This window comes from Ovis canadensis, chromosome 20 (assembly GCF_042477335.2).
Source record: "Ovis canadensis isolate MfBH-ARS-UI-01 breed Bighorn chromosome 20, ARS-UI_OviCan_v2, whole genome shotgun sequence".
NCBI lineage: Eukaryota > Metazoa > Chordata > Mammalia > Artiodactyla > Bovidae > Ovis > Ovis canadensis.
In genome coordinates this window covers 65,729,787-65,748,522 of record NC_091264.1, presented here as the reverse complement: position 1 = coordinate 65,748,522, position 18,736 = coordinate 65,729,787, and the positions used below count along the sequence as shown (strand labels likewise).

General features: G+C 52.4%; 1 protein-coding gene across 2 annotated transcripts in view; it reads right to left on the bottom strand.

Moving 5' to 3' along the window:
• The window catches only part of GMDS (GDP-mannose 4,6-dehydratase), a 419,586-nt gene that overhangs the window by 329,723 nt on the left and 71,127 nt on the right, over positions 1 to 18,736 (bottom strand). For both annotated transcript variants that reach the window (XM_069563990.1, XM_069563989.1), the window contains exons 2-3: positions 6,886 to 6,930; positions 940 to 1,027 (exon numbers count right to left, since the gene is read on the bottom strand). In XM_069563990.1, the coding sequence (XP_069420091.1) occupies positions 940 to 1,027; positions 6,886 to 6,930 (133 nt within the window). The remainder of the gene's footprint in view (positions 1 to 939; positions 1,028 to 6,885; positions 6,931 to 18,736) is intronic.

Below are 18,736 nucleotides of genomic sequence, written 5' to 3'. Positions count from 1 at the left end.
GGGACTTCCCTGCTGTAAACAGGTGGCACAGGCCAGGGGCAACCTACTCACTTGATCTGTTCATTACTTTTACATTCTGGTCTACAGCTAAAGACAATGGCAGTGCCTTTCTGCATTTTGCACAAAATGATGGTAATTTTCAGAAAGGCTTCACTGAAAACCCTAAGTATTGAGGTGGAAAGACAACTAGCAGGTCATCTTCCTGATGACATCGCTGCTGTGCAATGAACCCACACCTTTCAATATTCAGGGCCTTGAAGTGAGTACAGGCTCCTGGAGGGTCTCTGCTGGCGGGCGGTACCCATGTCCTCATCCCGCCTACGTCTGCCACGTGCTGCGGGCCATGATAGCGTCAACCTCTCTCTGCCTCCACCGGCAAAACAGACTCATTCATGACCTCAGGACCTGCTGCCAAGGTCAGATGAGAAAACTGGGATGTCAGCTTGCAAGTATGCCACCAAAGACCACCACAACTGCAGAGACTGGCAACCGCCTGTGAAGAGATTCACAGAGAGTTTTGACTGCATCTGCTTTTGGACCTGTACTCCCCGATTATGTTTAAAATTAATGTACAAAGACTGCTTGGCTTGATTAAATTAGACCAAACGTGCAAAGCAGAGGTGGGCTCTGTGTGGAGCTGATCTGGCTCCAGGGCACGGGGACACCTGGAGAAGGGGATCAAAGGCTGGCCTGCAGCGGGCTCTCAGGCAGCATCACCTGCCAGGCCCCTGGGCACAGCCTCAGCACAATGACCCCACAGCCCAGGGCCACAGGCAGGCAGCGAAGGGCTTCAGAGTGTGCAGAGAGCAGTCAGGGCAGGTAACTCAGGGGTAAATAACTGGGGTGTGATGGGCTTTGAGGAGAACGACACTTGAAAATACCTTATCATAATACAGGAAGTTACACAGAAAGAGAGTTTAGAGACAGAAAATGGCTTACTTCCTTCGATGTGAGCCTGGGGGTTCTTATATAGATGCTCGATTCGGCCAGTATTGAATGAACTGGATCGCCGTACAATGCCGTGGACCTGCATTTTTATCATGTGGAAGGAAAAGGGTAAGTTATAACTCATTAATGAAGACTGATCAGAAACTCAGAGGTCATTGCTTTTTGAAAACAACATGTAAGTGTGATATACAGACGTTATTTTGAATTAGTAGAAATAATTCCACCACTTGCTCTTCCCCCAGCCCCTGGCCACACCACCTGCAGGCACCTCCCTCCAACCCTTTCCAGTGTTTTCACTGCCAATCTCAACCAAAGTATTTAGATGACGACACGGCTTCACAGTGAGCGCTCAGTTGTAGATACTCCAGTGTCTCCTTTTCCAAGCACACACACTTAGTCCTACCGCTGATAAAAATCTCTCTTCCATTTGGAACTGAAGACAGACCCTGTGAGGCCGCATCCACCGCAAGCCTGGCCCGTCTCTCTGACTGAACCTGAGGTCAGGGCTCTCTGCCTCCCGCCCGGCCCGGCACCCCCGAGCTCTGCAGCAGGCAATGGGTGTCTAAACAAACACATATCTCCATCCAGAAGAGAACTGGGGAGCAGCTGCTATTATGCAGTCATGTGGAAAAGCTAAGAAGGCGAAGCAGTTCAGGGCAGGGACAAGACTGAGGTCCTATGAGATTTAAGACATGAAGGAAACTCAAAGGAAGGGAGATTTTTTTCTTTCAATCTTTATCTTTGACTTAACCATGACAAGTGTGAGGGGAAAAAAAAGTAGTTGGAACCAGAACGCATACCTGTCCGACACTGAAGAAAAGACTATTTGTGTCAGACACATTAGAGAAATTGTTCAAGACCTGCTCTCACTTCCTCCTCCACGCTGCCAATGCTAACACCAGCTTATGTCACCGGCTGCCCGCGCTCCAGCTCTCCTGGTGGCAGTTTTAATCCTTCTCTTATTTTAGAAGAGTTCCTCCTACGTTGGGTAGTTTCATTTGCAGCTGAATACACTTCTATATTTTAACTCAATCGTTTTCTGTCTATTTCGAACAAAAATTAATCCTTGGCATGACTCAGATATTCCTAGTGTGTGTGTGGGGGGGAATTATAAGCACATAAGACCTTCTTTCAAAGAGAGAGAAATGTCATTGTCATTTTACACGGCAGACGCAAGAAACCGGCTTCTGCAGAGGGGCCGACACATCCACACTCAGTGATCCTGCTGGCCGGATGCTTCATGTGGAGAGCCAGAACCACAGCACTGCCCGAGAGAGCCGAAACCAAAGCAAGCGTGCAAACGCGAGAATACTTTAAGACAGGAACATCACAAACTTGGTTGACATTTCGGGAAGCCAACAGTAAAACCTAGGAAACATTACACTGAGATTTGGGTGCACAAACCCCCTACTTAAGGGCTTCCCAGGCGGGGCTGGTGGTAAAGAACCTGCCTGCCAACGCAGAAGACGGAAGAGATGCAGGTTCGATTCCTGGGTTGGGAAGATGCCCTGGAGGAGGGCATGGCAGCCCACTCCAGTATTCTTCCCTAAGGAAGTCCATGGACAGAGGAGCCTGGTGGGCTACAGTCATGGGGCTGCAAAGAATCGGACATGACTGAAGCGACCTAGTACGTACACACACACACACACACACACACACCCATTACTTAATTTAAAAGCAGAGAAAATTCTACCTAAACTTTGAATTAATTCAACCTGATAGTCTCCAATTTTTCAAGTTGTTAATAACAAAGTTCAGCTACTCTATAAACTTAATAAACTTTGTTTAATAAAAACCAAGTTCACATGTATACTTATACATATCAAAACTGGTATTTACTACCAGTTACTTCTGAAATACAAACATCTCAGATGTAATTTGAGCTTTATTTAATAGGATAGAGGGAAATTTTTAAGTTCTAAAAACAGATACCTTAGTTTTGACAATGAAAAACTATAAATGATATGATTTAGTCTTTTTCTCTTGAAGGCTGGTCTCTGGATAAATCACATATCCCAAAAGCGCAAAGCAAAGAGAAATGCTATATCCATACACATTTTATATCAACACAAAGTGAAAGTCACTCAGTTGTGTCTGACTCTTTGTGACCCCAGGGACTACACAGTCCATGGAATTCTCCAGGCCAGAATACTGGCGTGGGTAGCCTGACCCTTCTCCAGCAGATTCTCCTGACCCAGGAATTGAACCGGGGTCTCCTGCATTGCAGGCAGATTCTTCACCAGCTGAGCCACCAGGGAACCCCTTTATATCAACATAGAGGACTGTTAAAAATATTCAATGACATTGATGGACCCAGTATGGAAATCAGACAATTACATGAAGTCACAGCAAGTAAAGAACTTAGGACTTCACTGCCACACTTACAACCAAAAGCATTAAGCACTAGTTTGGGGCCTTTTTTAAAAGGAAAAAAAATTGTGTTTTAATTCCCCTTCACTCCCAACTCTTGGTATGTGTATATAGGGGAAGAAAGACTGCCAAATGTTTAATCCATGACAGCAGGTATTATTCTAAGAACTAATGAAAGCTGAGTCTGTCTACTTCTGAGACAGGTGAAATGCAAACTTTAAGACAAGCCAAAATGTGTGCACGTTGGATAATCTAGTTAAGAATTTGACATTAGTGGCTTTTTCTTACAGAAGGGATGTATTTAATACGTAGGATTTTCTGTTTGTTTTCATAAGGATTTTTGGAGAAAAAGAAATGAGCGAGGAAACCAAAGTGAAAAGATGAATGAGCTAACTTCGACTAAATTTAACCAAAATTATTATTAAATTACAGAAGCTGAAAAACAAAATTTCTGAAAAATCTGAGGGTGTTAAATGGAAGTGAGCATTTCTGAAAAATAAAGTGATGAAAAAGAAAATTTCAAGTTCTCATAATGTGAGAAAAAAGCTGATTTGACTTCAAAACCAAGAGTCAGATTAGGCTGTGTAACACAGAAATGCTGATTAACTGAGCACAGTCAATTGACTGACCACAGCGAAGAAAACAGAAAGCCATCACCACTGGATTTGTAAAGTCTCCCCGTCGCGGTTTCTCCTGGAGTCAAGAGTCCTCCAGAGGCTGCTTGAGGCACCTGCCGCCGAGAAGACGGACGACGCCGTTCCGTCAACGGCCAGCACGCACGGGCCGCGCCCGCGCGCACGGGCCGTGGCCGCGCACGCACGCACGGGCCGCGCCCGCGCACGCACGCATGGGCCGTGGCCGCGCACGCACCAGCCGCGCCCGCGCACGCACGGGCAGAGGCCGGCACGTATACTGGCGGTGCCCGCGCACACACAAGCGGCGGCCTGCACAGACGGGCCGTGGCCGCGCACGCACGGGCAGAGGCCAGCACATATACTGGCAGTGCCCGCGCACTCACGGGTGGCAGCCTGCACGCACAGGCCGTGGCCGCGCACGCACGGACAGAGGCCGGCATACATTCTGGCAGTGACCACGCTTGCACGGGCTGTGACCGCGCACGCACGGCGGCGGCCTGCACATATACGGGCAGTAACCGTGCTCGCTCGGGCCATGCCCGCGCACAGAGTGTCCTCTGCAGAGCGAAAGCACAGCGCCCTCACTGCCCCTCCGATCGTGACTCCCATCCACAGGCCAGGGTGTTGCCAAGACCACGCGGCCAGCACCTCGGCCTATGGAGGGCAGACGTGGCCGTCAGGCCAACAGCCAGCACGTTGCAGAGGGAAGGCCACGGAAAGCTTGGCCTCTCTGCACCGAGGCCTCGAGGATTTCCAGCAACTCAGAAGGAAGGACCCACAGCTGAGGAACTGACGCTCGGGAGCTGGTCCTAGCAGACAGCGCCCGGGGCCTGCACAGCCCCCACCAGCTCTTCGCTCCTGAGGCTCCCTGGGGACGGCTCCTCCCAGGCAGGGACCCCGCGCTCACCTGTCCTCTTCACATTCTGAGTCCCTGTGCCCCTGTCACCGAGTGGAGCAACACAGGTTGTCCACATGCTCCCAGATACAGCTTTTCAAGGGTTTGACCGTGTCCTTCATTTTTCTGGTTTCTCTCTGTATTTTTGCACAAATAGGTACGAAAGCATATTCTCGGCTTATCTGCTAACGACGATGCCAGGAGGGCACCTGAAACCAGAGACACCTTCCCGGGAAGCTTCGCTCCTCTGGTTTCCTTTCCCTCACGATGAGAAGAAGTGGGCGCAGGGCTGGGACCTGGGCAACGTCACACACCCGCCCTTCCCTGGTGCTAGTGACAGGCGGGCCAAGGGCCTCCTGCAGAGTCTGCGTCCCTCGGCTGGTCAGCACCGAGCTGCACCCCTGCCTCTGGGGTCAGCCCCCGGGCCCGGGCTCCTCTGCACCACTGCCCACATGCATCTCACCGGCTCTTCACCACGATCTGGGGGCCACGGGTACACAGTTCCTAAGTCCCGGAGAGGCCGTGGAGCTGGCAAAGGATAAGGACACAGTCCTGCGTGGCGATGGCCAAGGGCTGCCTCGGAAGCACCCTGCCTGCTCACCCCCTGCTCCAAGTTGGCTGGCGCTACAAAGGGGCAAATTGCCCTCTGCACTTTTAACAATGTGTAGAATTAAATCCGTAAAGGTTAAAGGGAGATTTTCTACAAAACCTGAGAATTATTGGCTTTTCTCATCACAAGATGACACCTGCAGATATCCTGTAAATAATGAACACAGGCTAGATCTGCTCTCTTTATGACCACTCAATGTGTGTGTGTGTGTGTGTGTGTGTGTGTGTGCGCACACTCAGTCGCTCACTCGTGTCTGACTCTGTGACCCCATGGACTGTAGCCTGCCAGGCTTCTCTGTCCATGGGATTCTCCAGGCAAGAATACTGGAGATGGCCTGTTCCAAGTGGGTTGCCATTTCCTTCTCTAATGATATCATATGTAACATAACTCTAAAATGCTCTGCTTTGCAGAATACATATTGATCACCCAGTTATTACAGGAATCCACGTATGTGAACATGTGTGTACACGTATATTTCTATAATTACATCTTACCTATCTTGATGGCATTACAAGATGTAGAACTAGTTATTATTTGATAAAGGCACAGAAGGTTTAATCATATCTGCTCCTAATTAAAGTCTAACAGTCAAAGTTCTCAAAACTTATGAGTTACAGTAAAAAAAAAAAAAAAAAAACACTACATTCCTTTTCTTCAAATCCTGCTGGTGCTTAGCTGCCAGATTCCTTGCTATTGCTTTTCCATTGGTCCATGGTGCACATTTTTTAAACAACGCACCTGCCATTGGAAAAATGTGGCATCCCAAGTTATTCATGCAAACACCCCCGAATCGGGAGGAGCATGTGGGCCGCTGCTCAGGATTCTGCTGACTGCAGAGCACAAATCTCTAGAAAGGCACGTATCCAAACACCGTCCTTAAAAAGGGTAAGGTGCACACACGGAGCTACACCCATTTCATACATAAAACTCTTGTTTGTTTTGGGGAAAGCAGGAAACTTGGAAGGAGGAGAAGAGGCAGGAAAGGAGGATGAGGGCAAGGGCAGCAAACGCAGCCGCTGCACTGGCCGCCCCAGCCCACGGGCCAAGAGCCGGAAAGCCAGCGTCCTGAGGTCAACTCTGCCGCTCAGGCTGGAGGGCAGCGAGCTGTTACTGCTCGATGCAAATCAAGGGACTTCACTGGGAGCAGGACTTTTTTGTGTAGCCACGACCTCATAAAGTCACCCGAGAAGGGCCTGGCGGGCCTGGCGGCTGGTTTATCTGAGAATGTGGGGAGCCTGCAGAGCCGGGAGCGGGGAGGGGGGGCCGCCCGCGTTCGCCGGCAGATAAACTGCACAATGGGCTGGCGCGGGGACAGGCCCGGGGGCTCATTCCGCCCCTGCCTCCTTATCAGAGTTTCCGTGGAAAACACGCACAGAGGAAGCAGAGGAAGCAGGAGGCCGCGGGATTCCACCCGCTCAGGGACTCACCTCGTAGCCCTTCTCCAGCAGGAACTCAGCCAGGTAGGAGCCGTCCTGGAAGACAAGGAGGAGAGACAACGTCAGACCCGCCGCAGCCACGACCAAGGCTTGAGAGCAGCCCTCAGGGGCTCTGTGGACGTAAACACGGCCCACAGCAACCGACGCGAAAGACGGCTCAGACGACATCCGACGTGAACACCGCGCGCTGCTCTGCTGTCCTCCAGGCCTTGCGACAGGCGGGAGCTCATCTGAGCCTGCGGGGGGACGAGGCGGGGGCCGCTGGCATCACCACCCCCACAGGGAGAGATACTGGGGGCAGGGACACTGGGGCAACGGGCAGGACGTGAGGTTTCAGAGGCTGGTGGATCTGGTTCAGGCCTGGCCACTTGTAAGCCGTGTGAAACACACAGAACATGTGGGCCTTGCAGAGGCCTTGGTGCTGCTGGGACATAAAATAGGACTCTGACAAAATCGGGGGTGGGGGTCACTGGGGGAGGCATGAGACAGGAGCTGTGGGGGCTGGGGAGAGGGCAGGGTGTGGACGGGGAGGGGGCCGACAATGCAGGGTGCTGACATCCCTGGGAAAAGCCAGCATGTGGAGAAGAGGCCCTCCGGGCTTCGAACCCAAGGGTCTGGAAAGTGACAAGAAAGGGTTCAGGGGTTTTGGGTAGGGGCAGTAGACGTGATCAGATCTGTGTCATCCCTGCCCGTGTGCAGGCACACGTGGATGGAGCTCAGCAGAAGGAGTGCACTTATTTTATGGAGACTAGTAAGAGCTTCGTTTGGATGCATCTTAAGTCGCGCATTCTCTAAGATCAAGGTGTCAGACTAAACACAGAGATTTGCAACTTGCTTTTTGTTTTATTTTATTTACTTAGGCTGTGTGGAGCCTCTGCTGCAGCCAGGCCCTTCTCTAGCTGTGACAGGCGGGGGCCCTTCTGCAGTTGCAGCGTGGGCCTTCTCCTTGTGGCATCTCCTCTCACGGAGGCTCCTGAGCTCCAGAGCTCAGGCTCAGTGGCTGTGCTGCACGGGCTCAGCGGCTCCAGGGCATGTGGGCTCTTCCCAGATCAGGATCGAACCCATGTCTCCTGTGCGGGCAGGCGGATTCTTCAGCACTGAGCCACCAGGGAATCCCCTCCCAACTTATTTTCTAAAATTCTTTTATAACTGCCTAAGTAAGGAGAGGGGGTCTGTGCATTTTATGTGCCACTTTCAGGGAAAGAAAGCATGAGAGTCATCTAACTGAACCACTAAGAGGCCACACGGCACAAAATCACGGTGCCAGAGACAGTGACGGGGCAGACCGCCCCAGCCCTGCCCGGGTGACCAGGAGCATCACAACCAGCCCGTAGCTGTGTTTTTGCTCCCAGCCCAGGCAGGCCCCTCACCCATCCAGGCTTCACAACTGCTGGGGCTCTGTGCGCAAATCTGGTTGGGAGCACTTGGGTTTTCTTTGGTTTCCTAAGTTTGAAAAAACCTTAAAATATCCTTTTGAGGTTCAAAGGTGTCTATCAGATACTCCAGGAATAAGAAGAATGAAGTGGGCTTTATTCCTATCATTGCTGGACTCAAAGCTGGGACTGGAGACACCCTGCCGCTCTGGAAATGGCGCGGTTGCCTCAGGGGGGTTCACACTTTGGCGCAGAAGTCAGAACGAACTCAGGCAGGACCACTCGGCAAGGGTATCAGGGACACATTTTGTGGTTCATTGAAACATGCAGCAAGTTTTCTTCTGACTCCTTGATACAAATACTCCGGCACGTAGACTCATGCAGAGAAAAAGAGAAGCTGTCTAGCATAGTCCTTTTCCTCCCCTCTCGTGATATACACACAGCTGCTCGGTTTCACACACCCAACATGCAAAGTAAATCAGACAAGACTGCTGCACAATGCACACTCAGACAAGCCAGGTCAATCGACAGGACCCAAAAGCCTTACATGCTTTGCACATTTTTCGTTTCTCTTGGAATAAAAAGTTGAAATGCACTGTACTTCCCCACAGTTGCCCAGAATGTTTTAAAAAAGGAAAAAAAGGCAGCGGCGAGACCCTGGGGGAGGGGTGAGCTGTGATTATCCAGACGCTGATGCGAAGCAGACCTGCCGGGGCTGGACGCCGCCAACAGGTCCTGTTCTTCTCACCGGGCCCTCCTCAAACTTTCCAGCCGCCTGGAACATTCTGCACCAGCGGTGGCACCCGCTTCCTCCCCACTTCCTTGCCAGGCCTCCCGAGCGATAGGGCCGGCAACACAGTGTGGGAACGGAGCTGCAGGGTCCCGGGCCCCAGCCTCCCCTGGCCCCCAACCCTGCGCCAAAGCCCCTCCAGCAAGACAGGTGGAAGACTGACCCGTCACCCCCGAGGCTGCAGCCAGCGCTGCAACCGGACACCCGACTCTGCAAATCCGAGGGGCTAAGGGACTAAGAGCCCCGCTCACTCACCATGAGCACACTGACTCTGGGACAGGTTCCAGCCTGGGCTCAGTCCTCATCACAGAAACGTTTTCACTGGAGAGCTGACACTCTAACTGTGACTCTTTCCATCTGACTTTGCACACAGCTATTAAAAGAATCTCCTTTCCATATTAAAGGCCGTACAGCTTGAAGCAAGCACTGTGGCTTTGACATTTTCAAAACACAGAAGTATTTTCTATCTTATTCTCACAGGAACACCCCTGGAGGGCAAGCAGCCACTTGGCCTGTGAGCTACGGAGGCAGGTGGAGGTCAGCTGCCCACCTGGTCCCCACCGTGAGAGGGGAGGCAGGACTAGAGCCCGGGGCTCCCACCACTGTCACCCAGAAAACACGCTCCACCTCCGGGACCCACCAGCCCATGTCAAAACCCAACACAGTAATAAAAACTCCAAAACGGACTCATTGGCAAATCAAACTGCTTTTGTTGCTCTGCCGTCATGACAGGGCAACGGTGCCTCTTGTTTTACCCAAGTGACCCAAACACAGAGGTCCCATAGCTTCAGGACCACCTGGAGCTCGGAGGACTAGGCAGGCCGCAGGGCCTCAGGTGGGCACCAGCGCCCCTGGGGAAGTGCCACAGTGCGGTTTGGAGGCGCACTCGGCTTGGTGGTGGATGTTCGTTCTGGGCTGTAAAGCCCAGGGGCCAGAGCCACAGTCTAGAATCCAAAACAGGCAGATTTCGGTGCCTGGGGCTGCAGCTGTGTCCCTGAGTAGTTGTATCCTTCACCTCCGTGAAATGTTCCAGATATAAACCCATAAAATTCACAGCAACTCTAGAAGTTAACTGAATCGTATTTTGATTGTAGGATAAAAATTATCTAAAATTTCACATCTATGAAAAGCTGAAAGAAGTGGAGGAAAGTCCCCTGTTCTCCTGATGTCCAGAGAAGGCTGAAATAGCCCTGAAGACCCTCATGCCCACCCACGACCGCACACGGATGTGCCTGGACACCCCCCTTCCCAGAGAAAGGAGGGACCATTTCTCCTCTCTTTTCAAACGTGGACCCTCTTCCAGCCCAGAGGACGAATGAGAAGAATGCTGTTTCAGATGCAACCTGAGCACCTGGCCCCTCCGAAATGCACCTGAATCAGACCGTACATTTCGGCCAAAGCACTGCAGGAAGCTTCTTCTCACAGAGGAAGACAAGCACAAGCAGAATTGGGTGAAGAACAGACCACTGATAAAATGAACTTCCTTGTTTACATCACCTGGAACACCAGGAAGTAACACACCCCTTCTGCAAGAAGAGAGCCTCACCAACACTGCCTGCCATGTGCTTTAACTCTAGGTGGGCCAATAACTCTACTGTAAGTCTAGTGCGCCGGTCTCTCTAAAGCGAGTCTGGAGTGCTGGTGTCTCTACAGCGTGTCTAGCTGTGCCCGGCCTCTCCACAGCGAGTCTTGGTGTCCTGGTCGCTCTACAGCAAGTCTAGCGTGCCAGTCGCTGTCCAGCAAGCATTTTCAGCTAACCACAGTTACAGTAGCAAAGTCATCTGTACCTCCAGCGAGAGAAGCAGACGCCTCACAGGTGAACAGAAGACACTGCTGTGAACTGGAACGAGACTGCCCCTGGGAAGACGAGCTCTGGCAGCGTGAGAAACCCAGAGGCAGGATGCCCAGGGAAAGCATTTTCACCAGGTGCACGGCTGCAACACAAATCACTGGACAAAATCTCCGTCAAAAACACAGATTTCAAAAAGCCAAAGGGATTAATAAATCCCACTGTCTCATTTTACAGGTCAGGAAATGGAGACTGAAAACACTAAATGTTCAGTGTCCAGTCACACAGTCAGGAAGGAGCAGAATGTTACAAAAAGGAAAGAAAGAGAGAAAAGAAAAAAACAGCTATCCAGACTCTCAGGTCTCAGGATTTTCCACTTAAAGGCACTCAACCGGAGAGACTGGACTGGCGCCTACAGCTGAGCAGCAGGCGGAGGACCGAGACACAGCCCCCAAGGGTTAGGAGGGCAAACACAGACTGACAGGCGGGTCTGCAGGACTCAGGACCCCGCCAGTACATAAGACATACAAATGGTCCCACTCCTGCAGTCTTTAGAGTTGGAAACTATTTATTTCCCCACAAAAGCTGAGGTCGCCAAAGGGCAGATTCTCACTCCGTGATTCACCCCCTTGTAGAGAGAAGCGGTATCCCTGGTGGCTCAGATGGTAACGAATCTACCTGCCATGCAGGAGACTCGGGTTCGATGCCTCTGGGTCAAGAAGACTCCCTGGAGAAGGGAATGGCCACCCTCTGCAATATTCTTGTCCAGAGAATCCGGTGGACAGAGGAGCCTGGCGGGCTGCAGTCCCTGGGGTCACAAAGGGTCAGACACGACTGAGCAGCATTCATTTTCAGAGACCAGTGACCAGCAGTTGCTGCACAACCAAGAACAAGGGACACTCCTTTCTGACACGGACCCCCTGCTGGGCAAGAGCCACTGCACACACACCTCACACAGGCACAGTTCACACGTGCACGCCTCACACGCACACTGCACACCGCATACACACACGCACGCCACACACCTCACACACCGCACACAGGCACAGTTCACAGGTGCACGCCTCACACGCACACTGCACACCTCATACACACACGCATGCCACATGCCTCACACAAGCACAGTTCACATGTGCACACTGCACACGCACACTGCACACCTCATACAGGCATGCCACATGCCTCACACACCGCACACAGTCACAGTTCACACATGCACACCGCACACACGCACACGCACACCGCATACACACACTCATGCCACACCTCACACCTCACACAAGCACAGTTCACAGGTGCACACCTCACATGCACACTGCACACCTCATACACACACGCACGCCACATGCCTCACACACCGCACACAGGCACAGTTCACAGGTGCACACAGCACACACACACACGCACACCTCATACACACGCACATCACACGCCTCACACACCTCACACAAGCACAGTTCACACGTGCACGCCTCACACGCACACTGCACACCTCATACACACATGCACGCCACACGCCTCACACACCGCACACAGGCACAGTTCACAGGTGCACACCTCACACACACACTGCACACCGCATACACACACACGCCACATGCCTCACACAAGCACAGCTCACATGTGCACACCGCACACGCACACTGCACACCTCATACAGGCATGCCACACACCTCATACACCGCACACAGTCACAGTTCACACATGCACACTGCACACACGCACACGCACACCGCATACACACACGCATGCCACACCTCACACCTCACACAGGCACAGTTCACATGTGCACACCTCACACGCACACTGCACACCTCATACACGCATGCCACACGCCTCATACACCACACACAGTCACAGTTCACACATGCACACCGCACACACGCACACCGCATACACACACGCATGCCACACCTCACACCTCACACAGGCACAGTTCACACATGCACACCTCACATGCACACTGCACACCTCACACACACATGCACGCCACACGCCTCACACACCGCACACAGGCACAGTTCACAGGTGCACACCTCACACGCACACTGCACACCGCATACACACACACGCCACATGCCTCACACAAGCACAGCTCACATGTGCACACTGCACACGCACACTGCACACCTCATACACGCATGCCACACACCTCATACACCGCACACAGTCACAGTTCACACATGCACACCGCACACACGCACACCGCATACACACACGCATGCCACACCTCACACCTCACACAGGCACAGTTCACACGTGCACACCGCACACACACACTGCACACCGCACGCACACACACATGCCACACGCCTCATACACCACACACAGGTACAGTTCACACGTGCACACCGCACACACGCACACCGCATACACACATGCACGCCACACGCCTCACACGGCATCATGCATCCAGCGGTGACCCTGGCTCTGCTGCTGGCCCAGGGCCTCCTAGGAAACCGTGATGAGCTGGAAGGTTAAGCGCAGCCTTTCAGAAAGAGGCTGGACACCCGCCACCACTATCAGCCTAAACATCACTCCATCTTCAGTTCTTTTCCATGAGCACTCTCAAAATTTTGTAACGCTAATTTCAAATCAACATTCAATTTCAAAAGATTCGAATATTAAGTCCTGTGTCTAATGGTAAACTTAATATAAAATATCGTAGAGGAAAGAAATCATCTAGAAAGTTAATTTTAGAAAATATTATATTTTCAGCTTGACAGGTTAAAAAATGATGTTTTCCTTTCCATTTTTTGATCAGGATATTATTAAGACTGACGACGTTTTTGTGTTTATGACTGTGTGCCCTGTTTCTTCCGGAAATCATTCATTCTTCTCTTTGGTTTTTCTTACACGTTTTTCTAGTAGGCTGTATTTCCTCAATTAGTTTCTTTCTCTAAGCATCTAGAAAATTACAAAACCGACTAATCTCTATCTCCAATAAAAGACACTCAAAAAATATTTGGAACTAGGTGAGCAGAGATTTTTAGTGGTAACTGGCTTAAAATTCATTCCTTTCAAACTGCAAATGATCATTGTAAACTCTTGGTTTAATGAGCAAAGAAGAATGAAAACACAAAACCCTGAACTCCGGGGCATCGACGCAGCGCAGCACTCAGCAGCACCTCTGACTCCAGCACAGCAAACGCTTTTCTGTGCTTCAGGAAACGCGTAAGAAAAGCGGGCTTAGAGGGAAGAGCTGCCAGTGAGGCGCAGAAAGATCGTCTCTGACCACACGGTTGGAAGGAGGAGGACAGTTCAGACAGCGCAGCACAGCCCCAGAAGCACACCCAGAGGGGCTGAGCACACGCGTGCCTGGGTGGGTGCGCCACACACGTGGCGCATGGAGGCGTCCTGTGGGGCTAGCTGCCCGCCTCCCACCCGCCGCCCCTCCCGTTTAAAACACAAGCCCCTTCGGTCTGAACCCTGTGCCGTTTCTGTCTCGATCGTATGCGCGCGCTGGAGCTCCTGCGCCTCCCCGTGCGACCTGGTGTGACTGCAGGTGGCGACGACGCCAGCACCAGCACCAGGCGGGAGCGCTGACTCGGCACGCGGGCTTCGCAGCCCTGCTCCCAGTGCTCCACGCCACTGTCACGCCTTCACAACCGCCTCTGCAGTGGGCACTACCATTACATCCATTTTACAGGTGAGCAAACTGAGACCACGCCACACGCAGGAGACCCCAGCTGCAAAGCAGAAAGGATCACACTGCAGAGACTTGTAACGATGTATATGGCACCTGCTTCACTAAATAGGGTCAATCGCTCCGTAAGGACGGGCCCACCAATGCTGGGACATAAAATCCAGTCTCTACAGAACTTGTTAACAAAGCAAAGTGTCACAGACTAGTGACCCTCAAACCCTCACCAGGCCATGGGTGTCGGGGAACAGAGGACAGAGAGGAAGCCAGGGCCTCAGTCCCTCGCTCCAGTCCTCAGAGTATCTGGGAAGCCAGGCACTTCCTGACCGAGATAGGACTAGACGTCCACGCTGGCTTGGATCCCCAGCTTCACACGGGTCAGCAGGCCCACACGTGGACGGATGAGCCAGTTAATCTGTGCGGCTGTCACAGTGCCCACTGTTGGTGTACCAGGAGACGCAGGAGTCCCGGGCAGAGGCAGGGCGGGATAAAAGGAAGGCTAAGAAACACTCAAACCGGCCCATCCTAAAGGAAATCAACCCTGAATACTGACTGGAAGGACTGCTGCTGAAGCTGAAGCTCCAGTACTTTGACCACCTGACGGGAAGAACTGACTCATTGAAAAAGACCCCAGTGCTGAGAAAGATTGAAGGCAGGAAGAGAAGGGGACGACAGACGATGAGATGGTTGGATGACATCACCGACTTGACGGACATGAGTCTGAGAAAACTCTGGATAATGAAGCACAGAGAAGCCTGGGGTGCTGCAGTCCATGCTGTTGCCAAGAGTTGGACACGACTTAGCGACTGAACAAGATGCGCGTCCCCAGGACGTCACCTGTGCTGGACAGCATGGTGCTCTGCGGAAATCCATCACCACCCTCCAGCACAAAATCAAGGTGGGAGAAAACCAAGGAAATATAAGAAGCATATCCCCGTCAAAGTCCCCTGAAAGGTCTGCCTAACTGGCCAGTTCAGTGCTGCTGTGAATAGCCTCTTTCAAGTTTAGAACAATATTCTAACTGAAAGTCTTCATAACTCAGGGCTCCAGATACATCGATAAAGGTTGGTTCAGATCTGTAGAAAGGTGAATAATAAATTACAAGTAAACTTCATGCTTAAAATAATCTCTTTGTAATAAATAGGCACATACATTAAAACTGTACAAAAATGGAAAACAGGGTTTCTCTTTCCTCTTCCTTTTCTTGTTATCGCTCAGAGTGACGGTCCACACAATTAAGGGCTGTTTCTTTGCAAAGCACATGCTTGCACAGCTCAAATCACCCAAGTGATTTATGGAGGAAATGACTTTTTGCAGGTACTCTAACCAAAACAGAGCCGCACTTTGTCCAGTGTTCAAGGCCATGCTTAATGAAAACTTCGAATTTGGAAGAAAAAAAAAAGTAGTACTGAAAAGGGAAGAATTATTAAATTTTAGTATTTACCTGATTTATTAACATTTCCTCGTGCATTTCTTTTTATAATCTGTGCCCTGCCTAATGGAGGAAGAAAAAGCAAGTGTCCTCTTATTTTCCGGCTTTAAAAGGGTCATGAGAATAACAAAAGGACACACATATATTGATGGCCGCATCTGTTTCCACTTTACTACACGTCCAGTTATGAGGGTGTCACTTCAATGTCACCGTTGGTGATAAGTAGAGTTGAGCTATTTGCAAACATTCTTGCTCTTTTTAACCTGATTTCTTTCAGGGATAAACGTACCTGGCACAGTCAGGTGAGACTTCCTGTCACAGGTACAGCCGTGACAGACACACCACCTGGGGAGCCCTGGGGCCCTGCAGTCCTCTCTGCAAGCGTGGAGCTCCCAGGAAGCCGGGGACCCTGCAGGTAACAGAAGAGCCGCACGGGGCGAGAGCTGTGGCTCGTGAGACCTAGAGCCACTGGAAGACGGCGCAAGTCAAGCCCACGCACAGGCGTCAGCGAGAAGTGTGTCAGCGTCCACCCAGAAAGCCACCCATCATCAAGTGACCCAAGATGACGCTCGGGGGGCAAGAGCGTCCTGGCGAGGCAAGGACGGGCAAGAGCGGCACACCTCTGGCTAATCTCGGCGGGCACCTGGCGTGCGGGTGGTCATCCCTTGCGTACTTGCTGGGTGGTGCTTTTATGCGGGAAGGTCCTGCCACTCAGAGGAGGGGCCAAAAAGCATTTTGCGGGGAAATTGCACGTTGAAAAGCGCGCACCTCCACCCAGCCGGCGGCCATCTCTGCAGTCACTGCCTCCGAGGCCCTGCAGGCGGGGGCGTCTGTCCCCGCCCAGCCCCTCCCAGACACAAGGAGAGGACAGGCTCCCGGACTCCGACGGGGCAGCTTCTGCAGGTGCCCGCTGTTGGCCATTGTCATCTCGCCGCTGTGCCCTCTCTCACCAACAGCAACGGGGCTCAGCCTGTACACAACCACGCACTTCGGTTTTTAAGGAGCTTCTCGGTCACATTTTTCAACGTGTGTCCGGTATAAGGACACACTGGGGGTCCCTGACAAAGCCTGGGAAAATCCCGACCCAAGACGAATCCTGGAAGGCATGTAATTCAGGCAGCTAAGTCTGGACCGTACAGGAACAAGCCGCACAGAACCACTGCAGGGCTCTGAGAAGCGCTGGAGTTTACCCAGGGACGACCCAAGCCTGGATTCTGGTGGTGTCACGGTGGCAGAAAACGCGGCTTCGGAAACGCCCCGTGTGACGGCACTGCAGGCTCCCCTCAGCCACCCCAGTGATCCCACCACCTCCAGGCAGGGACACCAGACTCTCGGGAGGGACACCAGGCAGCTGAGGGGGCTCCGGAAGGTGACAAGTGAGACACGGCACGGAAGGAGCAAAGGAGCGCGGTTTCCAAGAAAATATCCCACGGGGAACAAAACAGCAGTGCCTGCAAGTAACTCAAAAACTAACGCAAAACAGAAAGGAAGGCACGCGAGGATTCCGTAAAAGCCAGCACTGAAGAACGCCGGGGAGGGGCCAGGCCCCACAGGAGGCCCCCGGCCCTTCAGAGACTCTCTCGGGAACGGCAACCCTCGGGGGAGGAGGCCCACACCGGGGAGGAAGTCGACCCAGAAGAGCCACAGCCTCCGGACGCTCAGGCCCCAGGCCCCGAGCTGGCCCCAGGCCTCTGGCACAGCCGCACGTGCACCTGGGATAACCACTGCGAGAAAAACACTGCCAAGCGAGGGTCAGATTCCAAATCTTCAGCAAGCCGTAGCTCGGCACTAGCCCACCAGAGCCCACCAGGTCCCGTGCCCACAGGCGGGAACCCACTGTGCACCCGCCTTCGGAGAACGGCTGACGTGACCTGCAGCTGAAAACAAGCTCAGAAAAGGCAGGGAGGGAGGGAGGAGGGGAAAATGAGCGCTGCTCCACACCCTCCTGTGAGCAACAAAGGTCCCCAGGCCGAGGAGGCCACGGGACGGAGGGGAGGACGGCCAGGTAGGCAGGGGCCGCCTTCCACTCGCCGCCAGCTGACCACAGGGCCCAGCGGCCACACACCGGGCACCGCGCCTCCAAGTGTCCGCTTGGCACCTTCTGTGAAAGCTAATTACAGGCCGGGGCGTCTGGGCGTAGCTCTGGTTGCGTTCTCTGTCTCCATCTCCGTGTGTCTGTCTGTCTCTGTCTGTCTCTGCCCCCGGCTCTCTGTCTCCAACCCCCTCTCCCCTTCTCCCCCTGCACTCCCAAAGCACAGATGCAGGTCCCGCTGGTCTCAGGCTCAGGCACCCCTTGGCAGCAGAGTCGAACAGGTCAGTGCCCAACAACGGGCGCGCGTGTTCTGCTACAAGGCGGAGGTAAACTATGGCACCTGGACAAAGACCTTGCCATGGGGCCTTCACAGCATGTTCACCACGAGCCAGTTTCAACTGCACGTGTCTGCCTCTAGGCCTTGAGACAAAGGGGAGAGACAGTTCATGCACAAAGCTGAAGGGGCTATTTACTAAAAGCGTAACATCAGTCTAAAATAGGACCTGTTATGAGTCGAACACTGTCCCCTGAAAATACATCTGTTGAAGCCCTAATTCCCAGGGCCTCAGAAATTAATTGAATTTGAATAACTGAGTTATTTGTGACCTTATTTGAAATAGGGTCATTGTGGATGAAATTAGTTAAGATGTCATCATATTAGACTAGGTGGACCCTATTCTGATATGAGACGGTTGTGGCTCAGACGGTAAAGTGTCTGCCTACAGTGCGGGAGACCCGAGTCTGATCCCTGGGTCGGGAAGTTACCCTGGAGAAGGAAATGGC